At 44.8% G+C, this 22322-nt stretch overlaps 1 protein-coding gene across 1 annotated transcript in view; it reads left to right on the top strand.

Annotated features, from left to right (window-relative positions):
- Positions 1-2166: 2166 nt before the first annotated feature.
- LOC311115030 (receptor-type tyrosine-protein phosphatase mu-like) overlaps positions 2167-22322 on the top strand; it is a gene marked incomplete at both ends in the record, with an annotated part of 63322 nt that continues 43166 nt past the window's right edge. Inside the window, 4 exons of the mRNA XM_084190247.1 lie at positions 2167-2460; positions 6982-7060; positions 10132-10247; positions 12236-12410. Coding sequence (XP_084046373.1) covers positions 2167-2460; positions 6982-7060; positions 10132-10247; positions 12236-12410 — 664 coding nt within the window. The remainder of the gene's footprint in view (positions 2461-6981; positions 7061-10131; positions 10248-12235; positions 12411-22322) is intronic.

Here is a 22322-nt window from a genome sequence, read left to right as displayed (position 1 = left end):
AAATATACCTAAACGAGGGCGTTTGTCCCAACGTAGTACCCCAATCATCGAGAAAACATGACCGGCCTTGAATAACGTCAGAGATCCATTCAATACAAACTCTTCTTGTTTCGCCAACCCTTTCACTGTCTAAGCTACTGCCTTGGTAATTAAAATGAGAAAATTGGAGAGCTTTTTCAATAACGGCCCTCAACCTCAAAAGTGGTGTGTGTCAAGGGCGCCCATCGGTCCCTACTGGATTTGTCCCTTGTGTACCCTAGACTACCTCCAGACCGTATCGATTCCTCCCACTCCTCCTCCCGCTCAGCACTCTAGCCCCGGAAGGCCAACACCTAAGCACAGATGGACTAATGAGAGGCTGAAGCCCCATGTGCTGAGCACTTCAACGTTGCCATGGCACAGCGCATTCTCCAGGTTTTAATGGAAGTGGGGAAGGAAGGCCAGGGACGAAGTGACCCCTTCCCCGTTCTCTTCTCCACTCAGGGTCCCCCCCCCCCCCCAATCCTTCACTATCCCCATCATCTAGGCTTTTAGTGCATGACGTGCGATGTTACAGACTGAGCCCTCAATAGGGAAAAGCAGGGTTTCTGAAAAAGCTAGAAATTGATGGAATGGAGCTGTATACATTAGTGACACTTGAGACTTTTAGATTTTCCACAGTGCTGTTTGGGCATACCACACTTAGTGAGGAGAATTTCTATGAGAATTCTAATTCATTGTTGGTGGGTCATTCCACTCCACACGATATGCCCCTGTATAAATATTAGTTTTTTTATGTCACTCTTATTTTTCAAATAATGCTGTACAGTACTGTAGAGATAAATATAGACTTGTACCTCGGCTCCAGAAAACCAGTCTGTATAGATAATGAACACCTCGTACACGAGCCAGAACAACTGCCGAGGGGCTTGTGCAGTAAAACAAACTCCACGCTCCACTTTTTGCCCATAAAAAAAAATTAAATGTTGAAAATACCCTTTTAAATGAGCTGTGAGTGCACCGGGGCCTTTCAAGACTGTGTCCACAGAGGACCAAGAGTCAATAGTCAGGAAGGGTTGCCAGGATGGGCAAGGTTCTCTTAATGTCACATCAGGGTTATTCATTAACTGTCCTTTCTTCTGACGGAGGCAGACGTCCTTTCTTCTGACGGAGGCAGACGTCCTTTCTTCTGACGGAGGCAGACGTCCTTTCTTCCTCTTTATATTCTCTTCATGCCTGTTTCCTTTTTGTCATGGTAATAAAGACTCTGTCTGGAGCAAACCGTTCACACCTTTGTGCACTTGGATTCAAACTGTATTAACTTATTAGCCATGATTTAGTCTTGTCATAATGCCAAGCCTTCCTTCATTGTCATCAACTTAAGTGGTAGACTTGGATATGGTTATAAAAATACAGTATGTGCCGTGTTCGCTGTGCTGAGGTCATATTTCCTGTTTCTGAATCCAGCAGGTCAAGTTATCTTCTACAAACACATAGCCTGCTGATTATGCCACACGTTGAAAGCAGCACCTATTGTACTGTACCTACCGTCGGCTGTCAAATGTGTTTGTTCATGACATGGCCATTCAGAAACTATGGGTATTGGATGACCTCACCTAATGACTTGCCCTGTCTAATTAATATTGAAACTTAAACTGTCATAATTGAACGTGTGGGTGTAACTCATGCTCATTGAAAACGTATGAATCTCTGTTATCTTAAAGGGCCGATCTGCAGTTGCTGTATTCATTTTTGGACTTATAAATTAATTATATGTACCCATTTGATTCTTGAAGAATATAACTTCCTCATGAGCTTCGTTCAACTGTCTTACCCCATCAGAACCCAAAATATAAGCTTCCTTTACTCCAATGTTTGTAAAAAAAAAAAAGTAAACTAACACTATAGGCTCAAAGCATGGTTAAAACTATAATTTTGATATCGTGGATGGTCAGTCTTTGATTCCATATGTCTGTCTATGAATTTGAGTGGTTACATTTCTCCAGCCCGATCCCTCAGCTTTTTACCGAAACAAGGGCATGGGATAAAGCGATGTTTCAACTGCTGATTCCCGCTTTAAATAAATGTGATTTCTAGTCGAGTTATTCATGCCATTTGTAGATATTAGTATTTTCAGTAGAGGTCATGCTGTGGCCATCTCATGACTAACCCTGCTCTTCTCTCGCTCTCCCCGCTCCCCCAGACTCGGCCTTCATGATGGTCAACACCAGCGGACGTTTCTCGGGCCAGAAGGCCCAGTTGCTTATGCCCCAGCTCAAGGAGAACGACACCCACTGCCTCATCTTCCAGTACTACGTAGCGGGCCAGCGCGAGGGTGCCAACCCGGGCCAGCTCAATGTCTATGTCAAGGAGAACAACAGTCCGCAGGGCATCCCTGTGTGGAACGCCTCAGGGCCCGCCTACCCCACCTGGCGCCAGGTGGAACTGGCTGTCAGCACCTTCTGGCCCAACTTCTACCAGGTGAGGTGGGATGAAGAAGATGGGGCTGGTGCTATAAAGGGGCACATAGAACAAGGGGTAGAGTTGTCAGTGAGGGCCCTACTGTTCAGGAAATGTAAAGTTTTGTTCAAGTCAATGTCCTGTTGTACTGTGGGCAGTTAGGAAACGGTAGACAGTGTGTTATTTTCCTCTGGGGGCTGTACATCCAGACTGATGAAGTGGTAACGTGGGTGGAGATAAGAACCCATCAGATCCCTGCAAGTCGGGACATCTTCCCAGCACGCGAGCCATCTTTAAACACTGTCCATTAGCAGGGCATAATATTAAACTCTGACAGAGTCCATGTTTTCTCAGTGCAGCTCCATGGCAGTACAGTAAACACAGTCTCCAAGGTGTCCTGAGGTCAAACCACTTTCTATTAGCACGCTCCAATATTTCTCCTCCTCTCTGAAAATTAAACACCTTTTGTGTGCATCATCGTGCCGTCAGGCTGCAGAGCTGTGGATTTCGAACCGAGGCAATTACCGTTCACGCCAAATATTTGGTTTCCTCCCACACAAGGTCACACACACTCTACATCCTATACACATCCTACATGCGCCTGTGAGGTTTTCCCTAGAGAGACCGATGGTAAAGAGTGATAAATACATCTCCACATTTCCCAAGAGAAATCACCGGCATCTGTTGCTTCACCGAGGCACCGTGCAGAAGGATCGTCTCTCTCTTGAGAGTTGTGACTTCCTATTACTCTCTCAGATGAACAATGGAAAGGCGTCATCTTCAAAGCTCTATACCCAATTAGCAATGTAGCAAGTAATTATGGGCTTTCTGTAATTGCACAGTATCTTTAAGTGTTTGTCAAAATGAAAACCACCTGGTATTCAGAAATTACTTTGTCTCTTATTTTGTAATTACATCATATGGTTTTCGCTCCCCTCAGTTTACAATGCAGGTCTATCAGCACAGGTCTAATTACATTGCAATGGTTGGGGCGCATTTGAGAAACTTTTAATTAATTACGCCGTGCATTTCGAATATGGTAATTGTCTTCCCCAGCCCGGCACACTCTGATCTTGATCCTGGCATTTTGCGTTGTTCATCTCCACCTGCTCTGTTATTCCAATTCCAATTTTAGACACAATCACAATTACCAGGTGAACCATAAAGGAACACTCGGGCGACATCGCATCAGTATTTAATGAACAGGGTGAGAGGAAGGAAGGGTCCTTTCTTCACCGTCTGCTATTACACATGCATGAGAGGTCAGCCTTTTGTTCTTAGGAAGTTTCAACAACTTACTGACAATACTTTTTGTAAAAGATGTGGTGAACCTGAAGTTCCACTAAGGACGCCATGAGGTAAAGCAATATACATGCACACACACCTCGGAGGAGCACTACTCGTGGTCCTCTCTCCTCTCTGTAGCTCAGCTGGTAGAGCACGGCGCTTGTAACGCCAAGGTAGTGGGTTCGATCCCCGGGACCACCCATACACAAAAAAAAAAATGTATGCACGCATGACTGTAAGTCGCTTTGGATAAAAGCATCTGCTAAATGGCATATTATTATTTATATTATTAAAAGCAAACCTATTTCTCTAGCCCCCACAAACCACATGAACATTATCATGGCTAATTGAGCTCATTAACCAGGTGCAGCTAAAGAAGAAGATTAACCTAAACACAAATGGTCGAGTGGGTTGCTTAGCATCACCACGGTGACAAACATTAACAACGTCAGTTTTAATCACCCCGGCGGCACATCGTGACATTTTGCATGCTGCCGTTTGCTTTTTATTTCCTTTTTGAAAATTAGGCGTTAATAGCGGCCGAGGTTTCTGCCATCGCTCAAAAGGAAGCAAGAGAGAGGGGAGGAGAGGGACAAATCTATTAAAACACATTTGATTTTTTATTAAAGGCATCTCATTTGGCCTCAGCTCAACAATGTTATTTCATGGCTAATGACTCTCATTTCATCCTATTTGTTCACGGGGCATTGGGACTGGTGCGGTTGGGCCCTCCCTTGTAACACACAAAGGCCATATTTAAATAGGTTCTATTGGAGTAGGTATGGTCCCTCAACAATACATCCTACAGCAGCTGATGTGGTAGGCATGATGAGTGGAGCCACAAGAATAGACACAGTAGATCCATTCATAATTCTGAGCTCCATACTTCAGCCTGGTATGAGGTACGCATGCACACATCTATGAGTCCCAAATGGCACCCTATTCCCTATATAGTGCACTACTTTTGAACAAGGTCCTATATAGGGAATAAGGTACTATTTGGGATGAAGCCTACCATTCACAGGATCTGCTGTATTGAAGGAGTTTGAACATAATCATGGCTAGAATTGGAGCAGTGTTTTCTTCCAGGAAGTAATGCATAGCCTATAGTGTTGCTATCTCCTCTAAGTTGATTTGTGTCCTTGGGACATCATCTGCTTTAGGGTTCTAATACCTCACAAGGAATGTAAGCAGAAATGCATGAGTCTGCCAGAGAAGGCTTTGAAACCCCCTTGACTGTTTTGAGTTTAGAGTACAAGGCCACGCTTTTTGGTTTTTCAGTTTTCAATATTGTAGTCTCCCCAGACATTTGTTTTGTTTTGGTATTTTTGCATCTACAAACCTGATATCTGGGCCCCACATAGTTATGTTATCTTAAGTGTTTGTTTTTGTTGTTCAGGAACTTTGAACGCTGCACTTTACACCCTTGATCATATCTGTCTGCTTGACCTCGACCGCCAACGGACCGTTGTCTCTCTTGACCTCGTTTCTGTCGTCCGTTACCGTTTCTGTCGTCCGTTACCGTTTCTGTCGTCCGTTAACGTTTCTGTCGTCCGTTACCGAGTCAAGTGAGATACTCACAACCATTACAGAGGGGGTGTGTTTCATACCACAACGTTGTTTCCTTCCCTTCTGCCCTTGCTCCCATCACTGATCAAATGGTACTGGATAGTTTAAACAATATGGTGGCAACTAGGTCTCAGCATTGTTTACAGCGGCCCAGTTGTCTCAAATCCATGAAGGAGAGGGAACAAGGACAAGGTGACTAGTGCAAAGGGAACAACTTTATGGAATGAAGAAGGGATGGAGGTTCCCCAGAAAGAGAGGTCACACTGGCCCGTTTTCTGGCCCATAGAAAAGCTCTGATGTAAACCAAGTGGGGTGGGCGTGCTGCCAGAACAGGAAGGCGGCCCCTGCGTCTTTAACCAGTTGTTTCCTGAGAGATAAGGGCCATGGAATGTGGCCTCCGGGGGGGGGGCCCTTCTGAAGTGGACCGCAAGGTCAGAAGTGTGAGAACTTGATTCGGCCGCTCTATTCGTCACCGTGGTAACGCAATAGAGCTGACGTGGCAAATATAGTCCCTCGCAGGTGCAGCCGTTAAAAAAACAACACACGATACAGACACCCTGTCATAGAAACCATGACTCCAGACACTCTCTACCATTCCCCTCCCTCCTCCTACCCGTGGGAAATGGAGGAGGAGACACTGTACAATAACTTTTTTTTTTTACATTCAAATGATTAGGTTGATCTTTACGAGGTGTGCACCCTCAAACAGTGGAGATCCAACCCATATAACATGCCTCATAGCTAAAGCATGCTCTCTGGAAGCCATGATGATTCAGGGATATAAATGAACCCAGTCATCATAGACTCAGGCCCCATTGTTTGAAAACGGTCCAAGGAAAGGGTCCATGTAACAGTAACCCAATCCTTTCCCTCCTCCGCCTCCCTGCCTCATGAGCTATGTTTGAAACCTGAACGCGTTGGCCGGGGCCCCTTAAACTGTACCAGCTGCCAGCTTCTCCCTCCTCTAACTAGATGTTCAATGAATGGGAGCACAGGAGTGTTGTCTATGTCTGCGTTCCCATTCTCTGCTCTTCTCCCGAAGTGCACTTGCACGTTCCCTGACATGGATTTATTAGCAATGGTGAAAACTCCCTCCAACCGACGCTTACACCAATTTGATGGTTTTAAATCCGTGACAGAGAGTGTTCAAGACAAGTGCACACTTTATGAAAGTGGTTCCCAAACTGTGGGACCATAGATTTTGTTGTAATGTTTGAGTCACTCAAATATCACATGAAAACACATTAGACATGGCAAAATGTATAGAATTGCAAGAAAATGTGCTTTAAAACTGCAAAATGTTCTCTGCACCCCATGACAAAATGTGTAGAATTGCAGGAAATAAGCTTTAAACCTGTTAAATGTTATCTCTGCCAACAAGAGGGGTGTGAACAGTTTGTGTCATGAACAGTGCTTGTTTCCATAGAAATAGATGTGGCGCACGTGCACGCGGGGGGGGGGGGGGGGGGGGGGCGAGGGATGTCCCCCAATGCTGGAAGGGGGGCCTGAGAGAAAAAGATTGTGGACCCCTTCGTTAGGAGAAGGCTAGAGCATTGGGACGCATCCTTGAATAGGATGATGGGAGCCTTCTTTATGATCACAGGAAGTGCACTGAGGATGCTGTTTGTTTGTGCCAACTGCCAACCTCTCACCCCTTCTCTTTCTCTCCTCTCCTCCCCTCTGCAGATTGCATTTGAGGTGGTGAGCACAGGACAACGAGGCCTACTGGCCATCAAGGACATCACACTGCAAGGCCACCAGTGCAGTAAGTCTCCACTGCCACATACACACACACACACACACACACACACACACACACACACACACACACGCTCACACACAATGAATGTGGTATGTAGCACCCGTCCCTTGCGTGTCTCATAAGTCACCCAGTGCCACTCTTCAGGCCTCCATCTCCCTCTTCTCACATGTTATTGCTGTCACCTTCCGACCCATGTCTTTGCTATATAGTGAACTCAATATACAGTATATTCCTGGGCAACATATTTACAGTGCATTCCGAAAGTACTCAGACCCCTTGACTTTTTCCACGTTTTGTTACGTTACAGCCTTATTCTAAAATTGATGAAATAGTTTTTTCCCTCTCCAGAGATGTTCGATCGGGTTCAAGTCCGGGCTCTGGCTGGGCCACTCAAGGACATTCAGAGACTTGTCCCGAAGCCACACCTGTGTTGTCTTGGCTGTGTGCTTAGGGTCGTTGTCCTGTTGGAAGGTGAACCTTCGTCCCAGTCTGAGGTCCTGAGCGCTCTGGAGAAGGTTTTCATCACGGATCTCTCTGTATTTTGCTCCATTCATTTTCCCCCTCGATCCTGACTAGTCTCCCTGTCCATGCCGCTGAAAAACATTCCTACAGCATGATGCTGCCACCACCATGCTTCACCGTAGGGATGGTGCCAGGTTTCCTCCAGACGTGACACTTGGCATTCAGGGCAAAGAGTTCAATCTTGGTTTCATCAGACCAGAGAATCTTGTTTCTCAAATGTCTGAGAGTCCTTTAGGTGCCTCCAAGTGGGCTGTCATGTGCCTTTTACTGAGGAGTGGCTTCCGTCTGGCCACTCTACCATAAAGGCCTGATTGGTGGAGTGCTGCAGAGATGGTTGTCCTTCTGGAAGGTTCTCCCATCTCCACAGAGGAACTCTGGAGCTCTGTCAGTGACCATCTGGTTCTTGGTCACCTCCCTGACCAAGGCCCTTCTCCCCGATTTGCTCAGTTTGGCCGGGCGGCCAGCTCTAGGAAGAGTCTTGGTGGTTCCAAATTTCTTCCATTTAAGAATGATGGAGGCCACTGTGTTATTGGGGACCTTCAATGCTGCAGAAATATTTTGGTGCCCTTCCCCAGATCTGTGCGTCGACACAATCCTGTCTCGGAGCTCTACAAACAATTATTTCGACCTCATGGCTTGGTTTTTGCTCTGACATGCACTGTCAACTGTGAGACCTTATATAGACAGGTGTGTGCCTTTCCAAATCATGTCCAGTCAATTGAATTTACCACAGGTGGACTCCAATCAAGTTTTAGAAACATCTCAAGGATGATCAATGGAAACAGGATGCACCTGAGCTCAATTTCGAGTCTCATAGTAAATTTGCAAAAAATTCTACAAATCTGTTTTATTTTTGTCATTATGGGGTATTGTGTGTAGATTGAGGCAAACAATTAATTTAATCCATTTTAGAATAAGGCTGTAATGTAACAAAGTGGAAAAAATAAAGGGTGCCTGAATACTTTCCGAATGTACTGTACAGTCCTGTGACATGAACGATGACAGAATTATACTACACAAGCTGTCAAATTAAATATGTATTTTTGAATCAATGGCAAAAGGACTGGATGGGAGCAAGCTTCTTGTCATTCCCCTCCTCTCCAGGAAAGACTCCGGTTCCACAATCCTCCCCCAGATCTGTGTGAATAAGCTAGGTTAATTACCTCCGATAGAACGGCCAAATCTGCTTCGCCATGTAGCCAGGCACGGAGGAACACCACTCCACAAAGAATGTGGGATGATTACGAGTGCGTGGTAAAGCACACATACCACACACATTATGTTGAATGAAGTTATAATTTAGTTGTTTTACTAACAACGTCACTAGCCTAGACACGTGTGTGACTTTCCAACTGCTCTCGACAGATTAAGTGTCAAGATAGAGGGGGCCTTAGACTCTTCAAAGTTTGGCCTCGGTCCACGTTTGTTTTCCAGGTGAAGCAAGGCAATACCATTAGCCCTCAACTCCAAAGACTGGGGGAGTGCTGAGCTGGGAGATATCAGGGCCGCCGCGTTACTTCACAAGAGTTGTTTTAATTGCCTACCACAGAGTTCCGTGGCGTGCATTCTAGTGTACCTCGTCTCAGATATCAGAATCAAGGTCGTCGCCAACTACAGCCCGCGCGCCTCGAACACAGAGACAAGGGGGAACTAATTAAAAACTAATTTCCATAATTTCATTAGCATTGACTTTCATCCGTGCATTAGTGATGTAGTGATCCCACCTACCATTATATATTCTGATTGACCCAGATTCCCCAGCCACGTCGGCTTTGTTGTTTGTTCAGCTGCCAAACTATTAAGGAGTAAGGGGACAACCCACCCAACCCTACACACCGTATCAACAAGTTTACATTGTGTGTTTATTTGATCGTGGCCAAAACGCAGGGAGCTCTGAACACTGAACAGAGAGTTTTTGGCTCCGTTTTGATTTGCAACCTGACCCCTCCGCCATCTTCCTCCCCTCCTCCCCCTTTTGCTTTTTCCCATTACTGCTGCGTTGGTGAAAACTTTCTTCCAATATCCTTGAACTCTGGAGAGAGTCGAAAGGTTTATACTTCCCCCGGCTAAAATATTTTCACCACAGCTTGCCTCCTGACCTTTCTCCACTGTAATATCCTAATTGAAAACGCTGTCCCAGAGACTCCTCCTGGGAAGAAGGTAAAAATAAAAAAAAAGTGTAAGGATCCATTTTGTGATTGAATCTCAGGAGATTTCTCCCCCGCTTGGCTCAAGAGATCAGACCAAGGTTAACGCCAATGGAGAATAAATGTGATTTGTTTTTGGTAGGATTGAAAGATAATTGGCAGTTTTTAGTATGAGTTGCGGCAGATGCCATATAAATGCTTGGCTTACTGGAGAAATTGAGAAAAGGTGAATTCGGGGAAAAAAATGGCCACAAATGACCAATCTCAATAAGAATGAAACTGTTAGACTCAAAGGAAATTAAACTGAAAGTGGATGAGACGACAATACGTGCAACTACTGTATTTATCATGTTTAATATGGTTTTGGTTATTGTATACATCTCCGTCTCTCTTCGTCTCTTGCAGTGAGCACCCCCCACTTTCTCCATATCAAAGGTGTAGAGGTCAACGCCAGGCAGACCGCCACATTCCAGTGCACAGTTAACGGTCGACCGCAAGACAGCCATAACCTCTGGTTACAGGTGAGTCCATTTTGATCTTAACACTCGGAGCGCCGGAATTCCATAACTACTAGATGGTCATTCAGTTGATATTTCAATTGTGTACATATTCCATAATAAATAATACATTGCTAAATGAATGCATTTATTATGTTAAAATAGGTAATAAGAAACCTCAGGACACCAAATGAAACATTTATTTTACACTTGAAATTCTGTGTTTTTTTGTTTAAACTAATGAAAATGTTATGTTCTTTCAAATATTTACATTTCTTACCTAAGACCTTCATAAACACAACCAAATGACATCGACACGAAGAGGTGTCCAACGAGGCCAGGCTTAAATAGTTTTATTAGATAGCCGGCTGTTGGTAATCCTTGAGGCCCGGCTATTCTACTGTTAAATATGCATAAGGTCATTTTGACTGTCATGGCACTTTGAGGATGAAATGCTGAGAACGTGTTTGTCTTTTATGATATTTAATGTAAAAGTACTGCTAGTCAGGCACAGGTTGGTTCAAGGTTTTTATTGAAATAAAGCGTTAAACAGTCCAGTTGTGGTCATTTTAGATCCTAAGTGTGTCACCATGTTGCGGTCACATGAAGGCAAACTGCCATTACCGGACTCCTTGTCAAACATGCCACTGTCATCTGCATATCAGTGTGTTGTGCAGAGGTTGACGGTGTGTGAGTTAGTCATTCCTCTTACCGAACGCCTTTAATCCTTGTTAACGGCAGAGATTAAACACTAGCATTAAGTGAAATCCCCCGGGTGACAGTAATGAAGAAATATTCCTGAAAACAAATGGCCCCAATCTGGCGTGTGTGCATGCGCGGTCTGTGTGTGTATGGTGACAGCTGTGGGGGAGCCGGGGATGTGTGTGTATGGTGACAGCTGTGGGGGAGCCGGGGATGTGTGTGTATGGTGACAGCTGTGGGGGAGCCGGGGATGTGTGTGTATGGTGACAGCTGTGGGGGAGCCGGGGATGTGTGTGTATGGTGACAGCTGTGGGGGAGCCGGGGATGTGTGTGTATGGTGACAGCTGTGGGGGAGCCGGGGATGTGTGTGTATGGTGACAGCTGTGGGGGAGCCGGGGATGTGTGTGTATGGTGACAGCTGTGGGGGAGCCGGGGATGTGTGTGTATGGTGACAGCTGTGGGGGAGCCGGGGATGTGTGTGTATGGTGACAGCTGTGGGGGAGCCGGGGATGTGTGTGTATGGTGACAGCTGTGGGGGAGCCGGGGATGTGTGTGTATGGTGACAGCTGTGGGGGAGCCGGGGATGTGTGTGTGCAGACAGAAGACCAAACAGCGCAGCTCTCGCTGACAGGATCCTCTGTCCCTCTCTCTCCAAACAGACCAGGAGACCAACACACACAGCCTGCTGATACACCACTTGTGGCATTGCCCTAAGCTGTGTTTGACCCCCTCTTCCAGTTTCATGCGTCACATGAAAACAATAGGAGGATATCTCCTCTTCACATGAAGACCCAGTGCTCTGTTTGGTCTGTGTTCCTCTCTCCCGTCTGAACTCTTTGACCGTTAACAGTTCAGATTGACCTCTCTGTGACCGTCTGCAACGGTGCGTTTCCTTTTTCCCAGGAGGACTAGACTAGCGTTGCCTGCCAGGTAGCCTCGTACTCCTCTCCCATACATAAACACACCAGCGGAATGGAAACCTGCTGGTTAGCACAGGGAGAACGGCAGCGGTGGTGTTAGACCCCGTAGCCCGCAGGCACTCTTCACTCGGCCTCAGCACTAGTGTTTACAGTATGCCGTGTGTGGAGATTTGAAATCGCTACAGTCTGCAGTACAATCTATTGTAGTCTAGTCTACACCATGCTGGCAGTGTTGAGTTCATAAACAAAGTTTGACGAGTCACTGCAGAAGACACATTTTGGCATCTGTCAAATGAGGGGAACCATTTTGGATGGGGGATGTTTTTATTGACACAGCATTCCTAATGTACATTTACATGACCGGTTTGTTGCTGTATATTTTCCTACCAGGGTATCGGAGGGAGACAGACCCCGATGAGAGAGACCAAGCCGGTGAACTCCCGCCGCTACATCGCCGTGTTCGACGTGGAGAACACCACCAAGGAAGACTCGGGCCGCTACCGCTGCATCGTCCACTCAGACAAGGGCGTGGGCGTGTCCAGTTACGCCGACCTCACCGTCAAACGTAAGTCACATTCTGTTTGTACCTCACAAAAGACTCGTAATGTTTCCTCAAATAGATATTCACCCCAATTTATGATGACAGCCAAAGAGTTATATGAAATTACTTTTCACATTAGCTTATAATCCGCTCCAATAATTTAGTTAATTCGTTCAAACAGTCCCAAATTAACCATGCTCTCAGTTACAAGCCAGTCTGTCATTGTATTGTATATTTTCCAATGTCCAGGCCAGGAGTAGGCCTCTCTCTCTCTCTAATCTCCATAGCTCAGGTTCAAGTGATTGTACTCTACGTCTCTCTCGCTCTCAGTCAGCTCGCTGTGAGGGATAGCTCTAATCCTGACCGGCTAGATAGAGACCTGTCAACCACTCTCAAATAGCCCCTGTGTTTGTGTGTGTCCACCAGCACATGTTGCCATGGCAGCAGACTCCGGTGGCAGCCTCACTGACCGTCTCAGAGGAGGAGTGTATAGCACACAGCAGTGTGTGTGTGTGCATATATGTGTACTGCTGTACAATGGTTATATATCAGACCTGTCAATGCAAATGAGGCCTGGCGTGTTGGAGTGTGCCATAGTAAATCTCCCTCCACTAGGTTGTGTGGAGGAACGATGCATGATGGCTGCCTCCTTCACCATGTCAAATTATGCATCATCATTTAAACGCCATTACCAAAGATGCCCGTCCTTCTTACCTAATTGGGATGTATTAGAACAGCTACAACCAATTCCCTCTTATTCCTTTTATTAGTTTAAATTGAGTCGTCTACATTTTTCAACCCAGCAGTTTGTCCCCCTCTCCTAAATGAAATATTAGATCAGTGAAATAGTACATTTCTATGCATTTGCCATCGCCGACTCGCTCCAGGGTCCTTTTTCCCACCCGTTTTTTTTCTCCATCCAATTACTTGTGTTTTGTCTAGAGAAGACTTGTGGCAGGGAAGCGCTACACAGCTCTCCTCTGTCTCTGAGTTGGAGTTAGTGACCCTACTGCCATGGGCCCGTATTCACAGTCTGAGTAAGAGTGCTGATCTAGGATCAGTTTTTTAGATTACAATGAATAAGATTATATGAAGAGGAGGGCCTGATCCTAGATGATCAGCCCTCCTACTCTGAGACGCTTCTTGAATACGGGCCCTGATCTAGCCGAGGACCCAGGAACAGTATTTAACACTGCTCTGGGCTTACAGGACTGAGCCTGCGAGGTAAGGGCTGGGGTTGGTAATCATTAACATTGTACTGGGGCCTATCAGGTCCCAGGGAGAGCCATTACTCTACCACTACTGCCAGTTAGAGGCCATTATTTATATATATATATATATATATATTTTTTTTTACCAGGTACAGTGGGGAAAAAAAGGATTTAGTCAGCCACCAATTGTGCAAGTTCTCCCACTTAAAAATATGAGAGAGGCCTGTAATTTTCATCATAGGTACACGTCAACTATGACAGACAAAATGAGGAGAAAAAATACAGAAAATCACATTGTAGGATTTTGCATGAATTTATTTGCAAATTATGGTGGAAAATAAGTATTTGGTCAATAACAAAAGTTTCTCAATACTTTGTTATATACCCTTTGTTGGCAATGACACAGGTCAAACGTTTTCTGTAAGTCTTCACAAGGTTTTCACACACTGTTGCTGGTATTTTGGCCCATTCCTCCATGCAGATCTCCTCTAGAGCAGTGATGTTTTGGGGCTGTCGCTGGGCAACACGGACTTTCAACTCCCTCCAAAGATTTTCTATGGGGTTGAGATCTGGAGACTGGCTAGGCCACTCCAGGACCTTGAAATGCTTCTTACGAAGTCACTCCTTCATTGCCCGGGCGGTGTGTTTGGGATCATTGTCATGCTGAAAGACCCAGCCACGTTTCATCTTCAATGCCCTTGCTGATGGAAGGAGGTTTTCACTCAAAATCTCACGATACATGGCCCCATTCATTCTTTCCTTTACACGGATCAGTCGTCCTGGTCCCTTTGCAGAAAAACAGCCCCAAAGCATGATGTTTCCACCCCCATGCTTCACAGTAGGTATGGTGTTCTTTGGATGCAACTCACCATTCTTTGTCCTCCAAACACGACGAGTTGAGTTTTTACCAAAAAGTTATATTTTGGTTTCATCTGACCATATGACATTCTCCCAATCCTCTTCTGGATCATCCAAATGCACTCTAGCAAACTTCAGACGGGCCTGGACATGTACTGGCTTAAGCAGGGGGACACGTCTGGCACTGCAGGATTTGAGTCCCTGGCGGCGTGAGATCTCCCCACGGGGTGAGATCTTGTGTGGAGCCCCAGATCGAGGGAGATTATCAGTGGTCTTGTATGTCTTCCATTTCCTAATAATTGCTCCCACAGTTGATTTCTTCAAACCAAGCTGCTTACCTATTGCAGATTCAGTCTTTCCAGCCTGGTGCAGGTCTACAATTTTGTTTCTGGTGTCCTTTGACAGCTCTTTGGTCTTGGCCATAGTGGAGTTTGGAGTGTGACTGTTTGAGGTTGTGGACAGGTGTCTTTTATACTGATAACAAGTTCAAACAGGTGCCATTAATACAGGTAACAAGTGGAGGACAGAGGAGCCTCTTAAAGAAGAAGTTACAGGTCTGTGAGAGCCAGAAATCTTGCTTGTTTGTAGGTGACCAAATACTTATTTTCCACCATAATTTGCAAATAAATTCATAAAAAATCCTACAATGTGATTTTCTGGATTTTTTTCCCTCAATTTGTCTGTCATAGTTGACGTGTACCTATGATGACAATTACAGGCCTCTCCTCTTTTTAAGTGGGAGAACATGCACAATTGGTGGCTGACTAAATACTTTTTTTCCCCACTGTAAGTTGACTGAGAACACATTCTCATTTACAGCAACGACCTGGGGAATAGTTACAGGGGAGAGGAGGGGGGATGAATGAGCCGTTATATGATCTGGCAGGCTATATTATCCACCTGGTGTCATACCTACTGCCAGTTAGAGGCCGTTATATGATCTGGCAGGCTATATTATCCACCTGGTACTCTACCTACTGCCAGTTAGAGGCCGTTATATGATCTGGCAGGCTATATTATCCACCTGGTACTCTACCTACTGCACAGGTGTGTGTTAACCCTTTAGATTCTGTTTTAGATCTGCACCTTTGGTTTTGGATGTTGATACATTGATTAGTTTAGTTTAGTTTGCAGTGAATGTCACGTTTGGCTTTGACTTTGGTTGTAGTTCATGGTGTTGAGTGCAGTCTCTTAAGGTGGACTGCTTGGTCAGAGTGTGACCAGGTCACAAGGGAGGGATTGGCTTAGCATCCAGCTCAGAACAGTGCCTTAAAACCTCTTAAGGATTGGACTCTTTTCTTCCATTTCTGCCAAAATGACATACCCAAATCTAACTGCCTGTAGCTCAGGACCTGAAGCAAGGATATGCATATTATTGATACCATTTGAAAGGAAACACTTTGAAGTTTGTGGAAATGTGAAATTAATGTAGGAGAATATAACACATTAGATCTGGTAAAAGATAATACAAACAAAAAAACATGCGTTTTCTATATATTTTTTTGTTGAATCAGTTTTGAAATGCAAGAAAAGGGCCAGACAGTGATGTAGGAATCTAGGTGTAGTGTATATTTTGTCCACAAGATGGCAGCATTGTGTGTGCGAAGTTTCCGACTGATCCAGTTAAGGATTACATCACTACACAATATTTTGTATTAAGTCAGCCAGGAGTTTTCCCAAATGTTCCAAATTGGTCAATTTATACATTAGAGAACTATAGAGAACATACAAAAATGCTATGGTAATAAAATGTTTTAGTTTACACACTCCCAGGAATGTCATACATGATGGATCATTAGCTTCCCTACAGAAAATTCACTAACCTTCACACATCTAATTGGCCGGGGTGATCCAGAGCAGGGGGTCAAACTGTAGAACCCAGTTCCTACATTTGAATATAAAAATGGATTTGATCAAACAAAACTATGCTACATTTTATCTCTGGGAACCTCAGGATGACAAATCAGAGCAAGATTACTGAATGTAAGTACATTATTTACCTTCAGAGGTGAATGTATCAAACCAGTTGCCGTGACAAAAGCGTTTTGTTGTTGTGCACTATCCTCAAACAATTGCATGGTATTTTTTTTAGCTGTAATAGCTACTGTAAATTGGACACTGCCGTTAGATTAACAAGAAGTTAAGCTTTCTGCCCATATAAGACATGTCTATGTCCCGGAAAGTTGGCTGCTGTTTACAATGCCGTTCTAGTCACATATCGCATATTGAGCAGCCACCGTCCCGGTATAGGGACACCGATCCTGTAGAGGTTTTAACCATACCTAGTCACATACGGAAAACTCATTATAATATATGTACATATATGCAGGGGAATTCCAACTGTATTTACATATACAGTGGGGAGAACAAGTATTTGATACACTGCCGATTTTGCAGGTTTTCCTACTTACAAAGCATGTAGAGGTCTGTAATTTTGATCATAGGTACACTTCAACTGTGAGAGACGGAATCTAAAACAAAATTCCAGAATTTTAAGTAATTCATTTGCATTTTATTGCATGACATAAGTATTTGATCACCTACCAACCAGTAAGAATTCCGGCTCTCACTGACCTGTTCGTTTTTCTTTTAAGAAGCCCTCCTGTTCTCCACTCATTACCTGTATTAACTGCACCTGTTTGAACTCGTTACCTGTATAAAAGACACCTGTCCACACACTCAATCAAACAGACTCCAACCTCTCCACAATGGCCAAGACCAGAGAGCTGTGTAAGGACATCAGGGATAAAATTGTAGACCTGCACAAGGCTGGGATGGGCTACAGGACATTAGGCAAGCAGCTTGGCGAGAAGGCAACAACTGTTGGCGCAATTATTCGAAAATGGAAGAAGTTCAAGATGACGGTCAATCACCCTCGGTCTGGGGCTCCATGCAAGATCTCACCTCGTGGGGCATCAATGATCATGAGGAAGGTGAGGGATCAACCCAGAACAATGTGATTTTCTGAACTTTTGTTTTAGATTTCGTCTCTCACAGTTGACGTTTACATATGATAAAAATTACAGACCTCTACATGCTTTGTAAGTAGGAAAACCTGCAAAATCGGCAGTGTATCAAATACTTGTTCTCCCCACTGTATGTCCAGAATATATTTATGAAATATATAACTTGAGCACGTCATAGAATATGTATGTAAATATATTTGTCAATATATTAGGCTTCGGTATGGATCAGTAGCTTAGTTATACACTGCACCCCTAGAATGAACAAAAGCTCTCTTTCTGAACCGACCTGACCTCCATATTGCACCATCACTGCCTGGGGTTATTTTATAACTACTGCATGTGAATCACACAGTAGTAGAGTCTTCAAGTCCTTACCTAGGCTAGCCACTGGCTTAGTTTACACTGTCCTCCTCCCTACTCGTTCACTCCCTCTGAATTGTGGATGGCTAGCACAGGCACACTAGAAGTGCACTCACAGAACATCCATCTGTTGTCATTGCTCTTCCATATGTGTATATTCTTAATTCCATTCCTTACTTAGATTGTGTGTTTTGGGTATATGTTGTGAAATTGTTAGATATTACTTGTTAGATATTACTGCACTGTCGGAGCTAGAAACACAGGCATTTCGCTACACCCACAATAACATCTGCTAAACACGTGTATGTGACAAATAAAATGTGATTTGATTTTGATCTCTCTGACCCTGTGCCTAACCCCTCTCCAAATATTGAACCATAATCACTTCACCATAATGGGACCCAGTAGGGGAGTGTACATGAGCATACACAGCCCATTGGACAGGGACCAGTTGGAAGTCATCTGGGGAACCATGCGGACTGACCAGCCAGTAACACTCTATATATAGCCTGTTTAGGGTAGGGCGCTGTGGCCACTGGGAGGGTGTGGCTGGCAGCAGGTGCTAGCTAGAGGCACAGCGGTGTTTAGCTTATAGTCCCTCTCCGAGCCACATGGTTGCTGCTTGCTCAGCACTACGGCAACATGCCACGGCGACAGCTGAGCGCCACGACAACCACACGGCGACCACACGTGGACTCGCTCGCTCCCACGAGCTGACTCTTTGAACAAGGGAACTCTTCTATGATCTCTGGGTTGTTGTGAAAGTGGGACTTTGTAGTTCAACTGTAAATATGAAGGATGGCTCTTTCATTGTTGGGCAATTTCGGCAGACTCTATCAAATGCTCAGTGTTTGAAAGAAAACAAGCACTCTTACCATACAGATTGGTGACGCCTATAATGTCATCCATTCCAACCCCAGCACTTTGATGCTGTTTAGTCATTACTGATGGTCGATACCCACGTAGAGTGGACAGGGAGTGAGGCCTGACACATCACAGGGCATCACAAGGTACTCGTCAGTACGATGTGGCTCCAACCTTTTGTTTTCCCATTCTGCTACGCGTCAGCGGCCGTGGCGGATCGATTGCCGGGATCCCGACGCTGAAGGAGCTGATGTCTTATTTCTCTTCCTCCCCCCAACCCAAACAAAATGACAGATGTGGTATCGACTGACCGGAGATGGCGACTCGTCTCGCCACCAGAGCCCCTGCTAGAACACCTTACAAGCCCTGCCGTCTAAATCTTTCCCACAGCCAGATTGAACTGTCACCATCTAAAAGTAAATCCGAGGCGACGATGAGGTGGCATCGCTCTCTCTCACCCTCTATTTCGCACTGTCTCTCATTCTCTCTTTCTCTCTGTCTCTCTCTGCTTCTGGAGACAATAAAATGTTTTTATTTGGCGTGTGAGCAAGTACACCTGTTTTCTGTCTGAGAACAGATAAATCAGTCAGTACCCCAGGGATCACGTCGGCTGGCTGGACCATGATCACGTCGGCTGGCTTGTAAACCCAGGCCTGATATGTGTATATAGTGGTGTGAACGGGACAGAGGAAGAGAAAGGGGTGTGATATGCAGGGAAGGTTGAGAGAGAGAGAGAGAGAGAGAATACAATATCCTGATGAGTGTAAATCACAATTCAGTCAGACTTCACCCCTCCAGTGGACACATTACAGACAGAGGTCTGGAGCTGTATTTCACAAAGTGAGTGCTGATCTAGGATCAGGTCCCACCTGTCCATCTCATTCGTTGTAATCTAAAAGTCACAAATGGTCCTAGATCAGCACTGCTACTGTGAGACTCTTGATACATATGGCCCCTTGCCAGACAGAGACAGACATTCTGTCCTTTCCATCTCATAGACACATTATGAGGCCAGGCTTACACCTGCCCCGGCCAGGCAGCCAGGCAGCCAGGAAGACGGATGAGCTATTACTTCACCAGTAATTGGTGTTCTCCCTGGTTCCAATCGATATCAGCGGACATGTTTGTGTGAACTACACACCTCTGGCAGCGACAAAATACTCAGGTCCTGTTTTTTTTTTAGAAGTCGTGATGTCTCAATATTGTATGGGAATAAGATGACTGTTAAATACAGATCTTAATTTGATCACTCTTTTGTTGCTGAGAATTGTCCTGCACCACAGGAAATGCAAATGAGCTTTGTGATTTACATAAATTCACTAAAAACCCACACTAACAAACAGTTATATTAACAGTATTGCACTTTTCATGTAGCCTACTTTTGGCCAGCTAATAGACTAACCACCGATCAAGCAACATTATGGACTAAAGGTTCAAATCCTGTTGCTGCAGCATTATTTTGCTGTGACAATATAGGTCAAATTAAGATCCTACATCTGTAATTGAATATACTGTATTTAGGGTATACTTAAGGAAAATGTCCTCATGCGCCTTCTACAGTGGGGAGAACAAGTATTTGATACACTGCCGATTTTGCAGGTTTTCCTACTTACAAAGCATGTAGAGGTCTGTAATTTTGATCATAGGTACACTTCAACTGTGAGAGACGGAATCTAAAACAAAATTCCAGAAAATCACATTGTATGATTTTTAAGTAATTCATTTGCATTTTATTCCATGACATAAGTATTTGATCACCTACCAACCAGTAAGAATTCCGGCTCTCACAGACCTGTTTTCTTTAAGAAGCCCTCCTGTTCTCCACTCATTACCTGTATTAACTGCACCTGTTTGAACTCGTTACCTGTATAAAAGACACCTGTCCACACACTCAATCAAACAGACTCCAACCTCTCCACAATGGCCAAGACCAGAGAGCTGTGTAAGGACATCAGGGATAAAATTGTAGACCTGCACAAGGCTGGGATGGGCTACAGGACAATAGGCAAGCAGCTTGGTGAAAAGGCAACAACTGTTGGCGCAATTATTAGAAAATTGAAGAAGTTCAAGATGACGGTCAATCACCCTCGGTCTGGGGCTCCATGCAAGATCTCACCTCGTGGGGCATCATGAGGAAGGTGAGGGATCAGCCCAGAACTACACGGCAGGACCTGGTCAATAACCTGAAGAGAGCTGGGACCACAGTCTCAAAGAAAACCATTAGTAACACACTACGCCGTCATGGATTAAAATCCTGCAGCGCACGCAAGGTCCCCCTGCTCAAGCCAGCGCATGTCCAGGCCCGTCTGAAGTTTACCAATGACCATCTGGATGATCCAGAGGAGGAATGGGAGAAGGTCATGTGGTCTGATGAGACAAAAATATAGCTTTTTGTTCTAAACTCCACTCGCTGTGTTTGGAGGAAGAAGAAGGATGAGTACAACCCCAAGAACACCATCCCAACCGTGAAGCATGGAGGTGGAAACATCATTCTTTGGGGATGCTTTTCTGCAAAGGGGACAGGACGACTGCACCGTATTGAGGGGAGGATGGATGGGGCCATGTATCGCGACATCTTGGCCAACAACCTCCTACCCTCAGTAAGAGCATTGAAGATGGGTCGTGGTTGGGTCTTCCAGCATGACAATGACCCGAAACACACAGCCAGGGCAACTAAGGAGTGGCTCCGTAAGAAGCATCTCAAGGTCCTGGAGTGGCCTAGCCAGTCTCCAGACCTGAACCCAATAGAAAATCTTTGGAGGGAGCTGAAAGTCTGTATTGCCCAGCGACAGCCCCGAAACCTGAAGGATCTGGAAAAGGTCTGTATGGAGGAGTGGGCCAAAATCCCTGCTGCAGTGTGTGCAAACCTGGTCAAGACCTACAGGAAACGTATGATCTCTGTAATTGCAAACAAAGGTTTCTGTACCAAATATTAAGTTCTGCTTTTCTGATGTATCAAATACTTATGTCATGCAATAAAATGCAAATTAATTACTTAAAAATCATACAATGTGATTTTCTGGATTTTTGTTTTAGATTCCGTCTCTCACAGTTGAAGTGTACCTATGAAAAAAATTACAGACCTCTACATGCTTTGTAAGTAGGAAAACCTGCAAAATCGGCAGTGTATCAAATACTTGTTCTCCCCACTGTATATAAAAAACAGTGTTATTGGAAAGAACCTGGATAACTCAACTGGACTTTTCTAAGATAAAATCATCACAGGGACATTAGTCACTAGATTGTCTGATATCCAAGTCTTATCTATTTAGTTACTTTAGGGATAATAAATGCACCTGAGTTCTCAGACTTAGTCATACAGTCACCAAGACACCTGACTGGCCTGTCGGACAGGCTATCATCAGGGTAAAGACTAATTACAGCGCAAGTCACTAGCTGTGTGTGTGTGTGTGTGACAGAAGGATTGACAGTCCCATTCATGTGAGACACTCATCACGCAAGAACAGAGGGAGAGGAGAGGGGCCTTCTCAAACTTCAAAGGCCAACACTGGGCTGTGTTTAGACTGAACATGCTGATGCTGACATGTACTTACTAGTCATAGCTGTAGGACAGCGTCACATGTCCATGGAAGTCGAGTCAGTCACTCCCTAGACTAGACAAAGAAAAACCCCTGACCCTTAGTCATAGAACAACAGACAAAAAAAAACATTGAAAA

The sequence above is a fragment of the Coregonus lavaretus genome, assembly GCF_964263955.1.
Source record: "Coregonus lavaretus genome assembly, contig: HAP1_SCAFFOLD_2657, whole genome shotgun sequence".
In the NCBI taxonomy this organism is placed as follows: domain Eukaryota; kingdom Metazoa; phylum Chordata; class Actinopteri; order Salmoniformes; family Salmonidae; genus Coregonus; species Coregonus lavaretus.
The sequence above is the reverse complement of the archived record's forward strand: the minus strand, read 5'-3'. Positions and strand labels throughout refer to the sequence as shown.